The sequence below is a fragment of the Dendropsophus ebraccatus genome, chromosome 3 (assembly GCF_027789765.1).
Source record: "Dendropsophus ebraccatus isolate aDenEbr1 chromosome 3, aDenEbr1.pat, whole genome shotgun sequence".
In the NCBI taxonomy this organism is placed as follows: domain Eukaryota; kingdom Metazoa; phylum Chordata; class Amphibia; order Anura; family Hylidae; genus Dendropsophus; species Dendropsophus ebraccatus.
Genome location: NC_091456.1, coordinates 188,566,025 through 188,578,390, shown reverse-complemented (window position 1 = coordinate 188,578,390; position 12,366 = coordinate 188,566,025). Strand labels below are relative to the sequence as shown.

The 12,366-nt window shown below is 43.9% G+C and overlaps 2 protein-coding genes and 1 pseudogene across 2 annotated transcripts in view; 2 read left to right on the top strand and 1 right to left on the bottom strand.

Moving 5' to 3' along the window:
* LOC138786597 (zinc finger protein 208-like) overlaps positions 1-12,366 on the top strand; it is a 646,972-nt pseudogene that overhangs the window by 199,540 nt on the left and 435,066 nt on the right.
* LOC138786727 (zinc finger protein 271-like) overlaps positions 1-12,366 on the top strand; it is a 256,641-nt gene that overhangs the window by 209,937 nt on the left and 34,338 nt on the right. The gene's annotated exons all lie outside the window — the stretch shown is intronic.
* Positions 4,232-5,706, bottom strand: LOC138786768 (gastrula zinc finger protein XlCGF26.1-like). The gene has a single exon (XM_069963808.1). It carries the CDS (start codon positions 5,650-5,652, stop codon positions 4,294-4,296), a length of 1,359 nt encoding a protein of 452 aa, XP_069819909.1. The 5' UTR covers positions 5,653-5,706; the 3' UTR covers positions 4,232-4,293.

The window sequence follows — 12,366 nt, the reverse complement described above, 5'->3', positions numbered from 1 at the left end:
ATTATGCAGGGAATGTTACCCCAACTGCTCCAGTCAAATTCAAAGTCGAAGCGGTGGTGGGGGAAAAAGTGGGGAGTCACGTGATGCAGGTAATGTTACCCCAACTGCTACAGGAGCGGGACTGGTTGCCGGGGGCCCGCCAACCAGCCAGCTGTTTTTTTTTTTTGGTCTAGCTGTGGCCTCACCACCCCCGGTCGAGAGGCATCAGGTGTACCCTTGATGGTGACTGACAGCTGGTATAGCCAGTTAGCTGTCAGCACCCGGGTTCGTGTGTAATTAGCAGTGAGCTTGGTTGCATGTGACAAGGGGCAGAACCTGGTGACGGCTCTGCAACTCAGCAGCCTCACACATGTACCATGCCTGTCCCACGTCTTCAACCTAGTGTTGCTGCGGTTCCTTAAAACTTATCCCAATGTGGCTGACTTGCTCACCAAGGTGCACCGCATCTGTGCGCATTTCCGCAAGTCAACCAGTTAAACTAACCCCAACTGCTACAGTCAAATTCAAACTCAAAACAACAGTAGGGGGAGAAGTAGGGAGTTACATGAGGCAGGGAATGTTTCCCCAACTGCTACAGTCAAATTCAATTTACCTTCCTTGTCTTGTCTATTTCGAACCATATTATCTGTGGATGTCATCTTATCTTACGAGTGTCCTCTGCCATCCTTTCACCAGTACCTTCTACCTTTTTTCGATGTTGTAGCCGTTTTGAAGGCAGGATTGACCAGGCCTTTCACCAGTAGCTTCTATCCTTCCTTGGATGTTGTAGTAGCCTTTTTGAAGGCAGGATTGGCCTGTAGCTATTAGGACTCGGGCCATGCGCTCGGCATTCATTTAAGCCATAATGCTTCACATGTTTTTCACATACTCGGCTCTGCTGTTCTTTGTTATAGCAGAGGCCAGGGTTTCACTCCCCTGGCTGTTCAGCATAGGTGTTGTGTGTGTGTGCACTGATTATTAATTGACAGTTGACTTACCAGTTAGCTGTCTGTATCTGGCAGGACCTGGATCCTCAGCCCCAATCAAAGTCTGGGGCTGGGACTCCAGGCTCAATAAATATCAGCCCTGTGGTCTCATTTCTTGCCTGCGAAAGAACCTGGTTCCTCCTGTGTATCTTGACCTAGCGTTACTGTGACTTTGTACTTCTGATACCTGACGTTTTGGCTTGGACTTTGACTATTCTTTGGATCACGATTTTGTACCCTTACTGACCGGCTGTTATCGACTCGGACCTCTGACTTCCCCTTGTTCGTTTGTTAGTCTTGTCTCTGTTTTCGTGTATTCACTTGTGCCAGGTTAGGGAACGCCGCCAAGTTGTCCGCAGATACTTAGGGCTGTTGTGGCAAGTAGGTAGGGCCAGCTGGGGCGGGTGCTAGGGCTGCACTCGTCTTGTTTTCTCAGACCCCCTACTTGACAGTAGCCTTTTTGAAGGCAGGATTGACCACCACGTCTTTTTAATACACAGGCTACCACACTTGTCCTCTCTTAGAGACTCTTTAAAGGATTGAAAGTGTATTTGTTCAAATTCCGGAAGACTGTATTGTTATTCTTCGTCCCTACCTCCAAAGAGATGCCTCTCACGCAAAACTGCATGAGGGTGTGAGGCTAAATCTAGCCATAATCCGATTATTTTAGTTTTAGGCGCAGCAGCACTGCCGTGGGTAAGCAGCTGCAGGCGGTGCTTAAAGTGATGAACAGCACTTTCTACCTTCCTTGGCTGTTTTAGCTGTTTTTAAGGCAGGATTGGCCAGGCCTTTCACCAGCAGCTTCTATCCTTCCTTGGATGTTGTAGTAGCCTTTTTGAAGGCAGGATTGGCCAGGCCTTTCACCAGTACCGTCTACCTTCCTTGGATGTTGTAGCCTTTTTGAAGGCAGGATTGACCACCAGGTCTTTTTAATACACAGGCTACCGCACTTGCCGTCTCTTAGAGACTCTTTAAAGGATTGAAGGTGTATTCGTTCACATTCCGGGGCCACTTAAGAAAACTGTATTGTTCTCTGTGTCCTCACTGCCATGCTCTGACGTCACACTACGTCTGCGGAGGAGCGGGACTGGTTGCCGGGGGCCCGCCGATCGCGCCCTCGCCAACCAGTCAGCTGTTTTATTTTATTTATTTTTTTGTCTAGCCGGGGCCTCACAATTCCCCGGTCGAGAGGCATCAGGAGTACCCTTGATGGTGACTGACAGCTGGCCTAGCCAGTTAGCTGTCAGCACCCGGGTTCGTGTCCACTAAATATCCCAGCCCCTGGACAGCACTTGCTTCCTCACTCACTTTTAATGGTTCTCTGTATGCTCAATGCCATGCTGTGTCTGGCCTAATTTTTGGGAGGCTCACTTGCTTCCTCACTCACTTTTAATGGTTCTCTGTGTGCTTAATACCATGCTGTGTCTGGCCTAATTTTAGGGAGGCTCTCTTGCTTCCTCACTCACTTTTAATGGTTCTCTGTGTGCTCAATGCCATGCTGTGTCTGGCCTAATTTTTGGGAGGCTCACTAGCTTCCTCACTCACTTTTAATGGTTCTCTGTGTGCTCAATGCCATGCAGTGTCTGGCCTAATTTTGGGGAGGCTCACTTGCTTCCTCACTCACTTTTAATGGTTCTCTGTGTGCTCACTGCCATGCTAGGTCTGGTATAAATTTTGGAAGACTGACTGGCTACCGCTTCTACCTTGTTCACTCTGTCCTCACCAACATGCTGTGTCAGGCTGAATTTTTGGCTGGTTCATGATATGCTACCTCTGTTTTAATGGTTCCCTGTGTTCTCACTGCCATGCTGTGTCAGGCTGAGTTTTTGGGTGGTCCATATGCCTACCTCTGTTTTAACCAGGCTGTTGCACAGAATTAGGCAAAATGGTGCCATTAGGCAGCCTCAGAGGCATAGATACATGCTGCCCCTGCTGTTTCCTGTCCATTTCCGTTGTGTTTCCATCAATTTCTGAGGTTGACAGGTTTTCACACGACCTTCCCTCTACCGAACTTGGGTCCCCTGCAAAAATGCTTTGACTTTAATGGGGTTCGTTACTCGAAACGAGCACTCGAGCATCGGGAGATATTCGTTTCGAGTAACGAGCACCCGAGCATTTTAGTACTCGCTCTTTACTAAAGTAGACCTATACCCCAACTAAGATACAGAGAAAGGCAAGTAGAGTCCAACATTCATGTCAGCTCCTACGAAACCTGACTAGATGAAAACGTTAACTACCATGAAGGGAAGGAGGAGTTACTGTAGACTGGGGCTGGGCGTTTCATCAAATTCATTCCATTAATTCACCTTAACTTGAATATCGATAACACTTTCTTTCATAATCACAAATTCGATATTCAAAACCTGCAGGGAAAGCAGTTGCCGCTCAGGGCCGGGGCGATGCGATAACCAGCGGCTCCCAGCTTTACCATGGAGCCTGGCTGGGCCTGGAGCTGCAAGCTGCTCCTCCTGCAGGTCTGAGCGCCCCATGGCCGATCATGCACACGGGAGATCCCTGCCCCCTGCCTGATCATGTGCCTCTGCGTCTGCACATAGGAGATAAACGCCACCTGCTGGATCCACTGCTACTGTGCCGCACATGGGAGATCCTTCAGGAGCAGCAGCCGGACAGGAGACACCCAGAGCGTCATCACCGGAGAGCGGGTGAGGACCCGGCCTGAAGGTCTGCATCTCCCCCACCATGCCTGCCAACGAACTACTACTCCCACTACAACTCTCATTACTACTACTCCCAATGCTACTTCCACTATTTCTACTACTACTCTCAATGCTACTTCCACTATTTCTACTACTACTCCCATTACTATTGCTTCTACTACTCCCACTACTGCTACTTTCATTATCTACTACTACTACTCCCCTTATCTACTATACCTCTACTACTACACTCCTCATCCACTATACTTCTACTACTACATCCATCATCATTAACAAAAGAATAAATAAATTAGCCCAGCGGTATTGTAGACCTGTAGACATAAGGCATCACTATTTTGCCAGGGATCTCACAGTCTAGGACTTCTGAGTGCCGCTCTTTTAGCCTCTCATGCCCAGGTCAGAGGACATGCTTTTGTACCGCATTCCCTCGCCCTCTGTGTTTATCCATTGCACTATAATAGTCCCGGGCCTTATGCATTTGTATGTTCTATGTTTTTTATGTGTTTCTGAGTATTTTACCCTGGAAAGGACAAAAAAATACCTCAGGTTTAAGATAACATCTTTTATTACAATAAATTGACATATATTATCAGATTTTGCTTTGAGGACTGGTATGTTTAGAAATGGCTGAGCAAACCATGTCTTCTCAGTCAGCCATTAAAGCCAAACCCCATGTGAGTTCTTTCATGTCTAAGAAGACTTGATTTCTGAGTAAAACATTTCCCACATTCCGAACATGAAAATGGCTTCTCCCCTGTGTGAGTTCTCTGATGGCTAAGAAGAGTTGCTTTCAGAATAAAACACTTCCCACATTCTAAACATGAAAATGGCTTCTCCCCTGTGTGAGTTTTTTGATGGTTAACAAGAGTTGATTTCCAAATAAAACATTTCCCACATTCTGAACATGAAAATGGTTTCACCCCTGTGTGAGTTCTCAGATGGCTAACAAGATTTACTTTCTGAATATAACACTTTCCACATTCTGAACATGAAAATGGCTTCTCCTCTGTGTGAGTTCTCTGATGGCTAACAAAAGTGGCTCTCTTAATAAAACATTTCCCACATTCTGAACATGAAAATGGCTTTTCCCCTGTGTGAGTTCTCTGATGGCTAACAAGAGTTGATTTCTCAATAAAACCTTTCCCACATTCTGAACATGAAAATGGCTTCTCCCCTGTGTGAGTTCTCTGATGGCTAACAAGAGTTGCTTTCTTAAGAAAACATTTCCCACATTCTGAACATGAAAATGGTTTCTCCCCTGTGTGAATTCTTTGATGTTGAACAAGTATTGGTTTCGTTTTAAAACATCTCCCACATTCTGAACATGAAAATGGCTTCTCCTCTGTGTGAATTGTTTTATGTTCAACAAGTCTAGATTTATTTTTAAAACTTTTCCCACATTCTGAACATGACAATGGCATCTCTGTGTGAATTCTTTGATGGTTAACAAGATTTGATTTCGTTTTAAAACATTTCCCACAATCTAAACACGAAAATGGTTTCTCCTCTTTGTGAATTCCTTGATGGTGAACAAGACTTGATTTAAAAGTAAAACATTTCCCACAATCTGAACATAAAAATGTCTTCTCCCCTGTGTGAATTCTTTGATGGTTGACAAGATCTGATTTCCTTTTAAAACATTTCCCACATTCTGAACATGAAAATACCTTCTCCCCTGTAAGATAGTGTATGTTAGTAAAGCATTGTTCACGTTGTAAATCTGAAAACTGCGGCTTTCCTGTATTTTCTCTTTGATGTTCATCGTCTTCTCTGTAAATGTCAGCTTGCTGTGATGGAGCAGAAGATGGGACTTGTATATCAGAATGAGATGAGAGATCTTTGCTGTGAGGGGCTGAGGGTGTATCTGGGATAGTGGACGGCTCCTCATATGTATCTTGTGTGATATAATCCTCTGAGGAGATCTGATGTCCCCCTGAGCTCCTGGTAGAATCATCTGCAAAGGAGAAAACACCATTTCTCTTATTTCCCAGTAATAGAAGCTTAAACATATTGCAGACATGCAAAGTTACTCTTTTTTATGTAACATAATAAGAATGATCAGATGTTTGCCATAAAAAATTAGGAAAATGATAACTTAAAAGTTCGGGATATTCTGCACGAAGCGATAGCAACTATGTTTATTTTTATTTATAAAATTGGAAAAAAGGGGCGAGTTAAGCTTTTAACACAGCCTCCTTCTGCTGCCACTGCCCGGAGGCGAGCCGCCCTCCCCCCGGGCAGTTAAACCCATAGATGCCGCGGTCGATGCGACCACAGCGTCAATGGGGGGATTCAGTGGCCTCCCGCCGATCAGCCGGTGGGAGGAGGCTGCGGCACGTTGCCTCCTCCCTGATCGCGCCCCCCCCCTTCCCCATATCTCCCTTCGCGTGGCCGCCCACCCCCCGATCCCCGTGCTCCGTCCTCTGATCTCCTCCCGTGCTCCAGCCCGTTGCGTGGCTTCGGAGGGGTTACCATAGTAACCCAGACGCTTTTCGGTGGGTCTGGGTTACTATGATATATAATGATCAGGCCCCTGCACTGAAGCAGGGGTCTGATCGTTTGAGTGAGCAGTCAGTGTGTAACACTGACTGCTCATTCAATATACAGTATAATGCATTGCAGCACTCATCATGTGCTGTAATGTATTATACTGTATATACACCTGAAAAGCAAAAAACAAAAGACACACACACACAAATAATTAAAATACCTAAATATATATAAATATACATACATACATATGCCCCATCCCCCCTTATAAATCCCTATACATAAAGTACACATATTTAGTATCGCCGCGTCCGTAATGACCCCGTCTATTAACCCGTTACATTAATTATACCGCCTGATTAATGCCATAAAAAAATAAATAAAAAACTAACCAAAGTGACATTTTTTAATCCTGCCCCCTAAAAAATATTGAAAAAAGCTATCAAAATGACACATGTACCCAAAAGGTGTACCACTAAAAATGTCAGCTTATGCCGCAAAAAAAAAGCCCTCACATAACTCCATTGGTGAAAAAATTTTAATAGTACAGGTCTTACAATATGCAAGACACAAACAGTATATATAGTATAAATGTCATAAACTATAACAAAAGCCATATAACATGTCATATGTAACTTATAGTAACCGCTATATAGCATGTCATATGTAACATATAGTAACCGCTATATAACATGTCATATGCAACGTATAGTAACCGCTATATAACATGTCATATGTAACGTATAGTAACCGCTATATAACATGTCATATGTAACGTATAGTAACCGCTATATAACATGTCATATGTAACGTATAGTAACCACTATATAACATGTCATATGTAACTTATAGTAACTGCTATATAACATGTCATATGTAACGTATAGTAACCGCTATATAACATGTAATATGTAACGTATAGTAACCGCTATATAACATGTCACATGTAACGTATAGTAACCGCTATATAACATGTCATATGTAACGTATAGTAACCGCTATATAATATGTCATATGTAACATATAGTAACCGCTATATAATATGTCATATGTAACGTATAGTAACCGCTATATAACGTCACAATATGTAACGTATAATAACCGCTATATAACATGTCATATGTAATGTATAGTAACCGCTATATAACATGTCACATGTAACGTATAGTAACCGCTATATAACATGTCATATGTAACGTATAGTAACCGCTATATAACATGTCATATGTAACGTATAGTAACCGCTATATAACATGTCATATGTAACGTATAGTAACCGCTATATAACATGTCATATGTAACGTATAGTAACCGCTATATAACATGTCATATGTAACGTATAGTAACCGCTATATAACATGTCATATGTAACGTATAGTAACCGCTATATAACATGTCATATGTAACTTATAGTAACCTCTATATAACATGTCATATGTAACGTATAGTAACCGCTATATAACATGTCATATGTAACGTATAGTAACCGCTATATAACATGTCATATGTAACGTATAGTAACCGCTATATAACATGTCATATGTAACATATAGTAACCGCTATATAACATGTCATATGTAACGTATAGTAACCGCTATATAACATGTCATATGTAACGTATAGTAACCGCTATATAACATGTCATATGTAACGTATAGTAACCGCTATATAACATGTCATATGTAACGTATAGTAACCGCTATATAACATGTCATATGTAACGTAAAGTAAAAGGCGTACAAAAAAAAGGATGAAAAACAGCTGCTAAATTGTGTTTTTAATTTGTACCATCTCATAAAAAACGTAATAAAAAAGGATCAGGGTGTCACATGTCCCCCAGAATGGTACCGATGGAAACGTCAACTTGTCTTACACAAATATTTTGGCACCGCAAAGCCTCTGTGACATGGTGTAATGGCTAAAAAAAAAACTGAAATAAGAAAAGACCCCAAAAATACACAAGGCTTCTGTCATGTCTGCGTCCTGTGGTTGAGTCAGGTGACGCACTGCGGCCACATATGGGGGATTTCTAGAAACATTGGAATATGGGGAATAAATAGTGAGTTCCATTTCTCAGTTAGTATTTGCTGTGTTAGAGGAAAAAAATGGATTAAAATGTAATATCTGCCAAAAAAAATTAAATTTTAAATTTCCCCTCCAACTTGCTTAAATTTCTGCGAAACACCTAAAGGGTTAATAAACTTATGAAATGTCACTTTGAGGGGTGCAGTTTTTACAGTGGAGGGATTTATGGGGGTAACTAACATACGGCCCCACAAATCCACCTCAGAACTGAACTGGTCCCTAATAAAATCGGAATATAAAAATTTCCTGAAAATTTTAAAAATTGCAGCAAAATTTCGAAGCCCTCTAACATCCTAACAAGTAAAAGGACGTTCACCAAATGACGTCACCATAAAGCAGACATGTTGTAGATGTTGCAGTAATAATTAGTTTATGTGGCATAACTATTTTTCTCCGAAAAACAGAATTTTGAATATAAAGGATTGTAAATTTTTCTAATTTTTGCACAAATGGTGTGTTTTTTTTTTACAAAAAACTACTGAGTGTATCAACCAAAGTTTACCGCAAACATAAAGAGGAATATGTAACGAAAAAACAATCTCAGAATAACAGCGATAGTTAAAAGCATCGCAGAGTTATCACTACATAAAAAGCGACAGGTCAGATTTAAAAAATTGGCCCTGGGCATTAAGGCCAAAACAGGCTGAAGAAGCAAGGGGTTAATATGGGAAGAGATTTTTTTATTTATGAAAAAAACTTTTTTAATACTAATTTGTAGTCCGCCTAGGGGACTCCTATGAGCAATGTAGATTGCTCGTAGGGATCAATGCAGTGCACATGTACTGTATTGATCAATGATCTTGGCACTTGATTAGTAGCGGCTGCTGAAGGCAGCTTCTAGTGATCCACGTGCCAGGACCAGTGTCATTACATCGCTGAGGTAAGTATTAAAGCGAAAAGCTTTTTCCCAGTAACTGAAACACATTACAAAGTTATATAAATTTGTAATATGCTTCAATCACCTATCTCCCCCCCCCCCCTCAATCCCCCACAAGGAAGTGAAGTAAACTCATTCTGACCTAATGAGTGTTGACCCCAGGCTGCTCTGTGGCAGCCATTTTTAGACAAAAAAATCATCAAGAGGGAGGCGGGTCTAAGCCCTGTTGGGCCAGCCTCCCTTTGTCAGATTTCTCAGGTTGCTTAGCTCTGATTGGCTGAGCAAGCTGTAAGCCATCTAACAACTTTACAGAGTCAGTTAGACATCACAGGAGACAAAAAGCATCATGGGAAAGCCCAAACCAGGAAGTAAAGAAAAAATGAAGACACCAACTGGAGCTTCAGGGAGCTGCAAAACAGCGGGAAATTCAAACGGAGACAGAATAAAAAAGGTATGGTAAGTGGGAAAACTCTGTTTATGATCGATTGTTTTGTTTTTTTTTATCAGTGCCGGAGTACTCCTTTAGGTATTCACATCGTGGGAAGCTGGTATTCCCACAAGACTGCTAGGGATGTCTTCTTAACTACATTTAACTAGTTTGTGGCGGCTAATAGCCGTGAGCCCTCTCTGTACCCTGCTGTGCCCTCCATATAGTAATAATAACCCCTGTTGAGCCCTCCATATAGTAATAGCGCCTTCTGCTGTACCCCCATATAGTAATAATGCCCCCTGCTGTGCCCCCATATATTAATAACACCCCCTGCTGTGCCCCCATATATTAATAATGCCCCCTGCTGTGCCTCCATATAGTAATAATGCCTCCTGCTGGGGCCTCCATATAGTAATAATGTCTCCTGCTGTGCCCTCATATAGTAATAATGTCCCCGGCTGTGCCACCCTATAGTAATAATGCTTCTGCTGTGCCCCCATATAGTAATAAACGCCTTCTGCTGTGTCCTCCATATAGTAATAATGTCCCTGCTGTGCCTCCATATAGTAATAATGCCTCTTGTTGTGCCCCTCCATAAAGTAATAATGTCCCCGGCTGTGCCACCCTACAGTAATAATGCTTCTGCCGTGCCCCCATATAGTAATAAACGCCTTCTGCTGTGTCCTCCATATAGTAATAATGTCCCTGCTGTGCCTCCATATAGTAATAATGCTTCTTGTTGTGCCCCTCCATAAAGTAATAATCACCACTGCTGTGCCCCCCTATAGTAATAATGCTCCTGCTGTGCCTCCATTTTGTTACAATGCCCCCTAATTTGCCTCCATATAGTAACAATGCCTCCTGATGTGGCCTATATATAGTAATGATGTCACTCCCTGCTGTGCCCCTCAAATTAATTACCCCCTTCTGTGCCCTCCATAGTAATATTATGTTCCCCCTACTGTGCCCTCTATAGTAATATTACCCCCTGCTGTGCCCTCCATGGTAATATAGTGCACCCTGCTGTGCCCTCCATGGTAATAATGCCTCCCCCTGCTGTGGCCCCCCATAGTATTAATGCAACCTTGCCGCTCCCGTATTAGAAATAATTCCCCCCTGCTGTACGCCTCATTAATAATGTCCCCCTGCAATGGCCGCTATAGTAAAACTGCCCCCTGCTGTGCCCTCCACAGTAATGATGTCCCTCCATGCTACGACCCTAATTGTATAGAAAAAACATATCACACTCACCATAGGCTGACGGCATGAAGTGGCATTCAATGTAGGTGCAGGATACTGACAGTTCCTGCTCCTACATTCTCTTCACTTTAATGTTTAGCCCCCTCACCCTCCTTTAGGAAACAGCGCTGAGGATAAAGGTAAGGGTCATATACTCGATCACTGAAAAAATCTCCACTCTACTTACAAGCACTTAAGCATTTTAAAGGGGTACTCCGGGCAAAATGTATTTTTAAATATGTTATTACATAAAGAAAGTTCTACAAATCCCTAATATACACTAATTATGGGAAATGCACATATAATGCTATTTCCTTCAACTTAGTAGATCAGGCAGGCTCACTTCCAAAAAAAAAAATGTTACGTCACGTCTCAGGTCTAGGGTCCAGCACGGGGCGCATGTAAAAGTATAGAAATAGATTAGATGTCTATTCTCCCTCCCTCCCTCTGTGCAACCCCCCTGCCCGGTCCTATTACAGCTGCTGCAGTGGGGTGACACTCCTTATCTGATGCTCACCCCAACTAGCCGCCCCTCATCTAAGCCAGTCTCCCCCCTGTGCCTCAGCGCTCACCCCGCTGCCCAGCCCTGGCGGGGTAAGCGCTCCTGCACCTTCCTCCAAGTTCTCTCATTGCTGCATGCTCTCCAGTGTCACCCGCTCTTCCGTGCACGAGCGTTCACCCGGGTGAGCGCTCCTGCACCTTCTTCCAAGTTCTCTCCTGTGCTTGCCCGCTCTCCCGTGCTGCCCGCTCTCCTGAGCACCGTCTCCCGTGTCGCCCGCTCTCCTGTGCACGAGCGCTCACCTGCCACTAGGGTGAGCGCTCCTGCACCTTCTTACAAGTTCTCTCCCGTGCTCCTGTGCCTGCTCTCCCATGCTGCCCACTCCCGTACCTTCTCCCAAGCTCCCAAGAAGGTGCAGGAGCGCTTACCCCGCCGGGGCCAAGCGGCGGGTGAGTGCTCAAGCACGGGAGAAGGTGCACAGGAGAGTGGGCAGTACGGGAGAGAACTTGGAAGAAGGTGCAGGAGCGCTCACCCCTCCGGGACCCGGCGGCAGGTGATCGCTCGGGCACGGGAGAGCGGGCAAGCACAGGCGAGAACTTGGAGGAAGGTTCAGGAGCGCTCACCCTGCCGGGACCGGGCGACAGGGTGAGCGCTGAGGCGCAGGGGGGAGACTGGCTTAGATGAGGGGTGGCTAGTTGGGGTGAGCATCACATAAGGAGCGCTCACCCCACTGCAGCAGCTGTAATATGACTGGGTAGGGGGATGGGACAGAGGGAGGGAGGGAGAATAGACGTCTAATCTATTTCTATACTTTTACATGCGCCCCCCGCTGGACCCTACACTTGAGACGAGACGTCACTTTTTTTTTTCAGGAAGTGAGCCTGACTGATCTAAGTTGAGGGAAATAGCACCTTATGTGCATTTCCCATAATAAGTGTATATTAGGGATTTGTATAACTTTCTTTATGTAATAAAATATTTAAAAATACATTTTGCCCGGAGTACCCCTTTAATTCTCGCTGAACATTACTGTCAGTTATTACTGAGCCATGTCTGTGAGCGCTGGGACTTTCTGTGTTTGGTCTTGCTTTTCAAAAAAGACC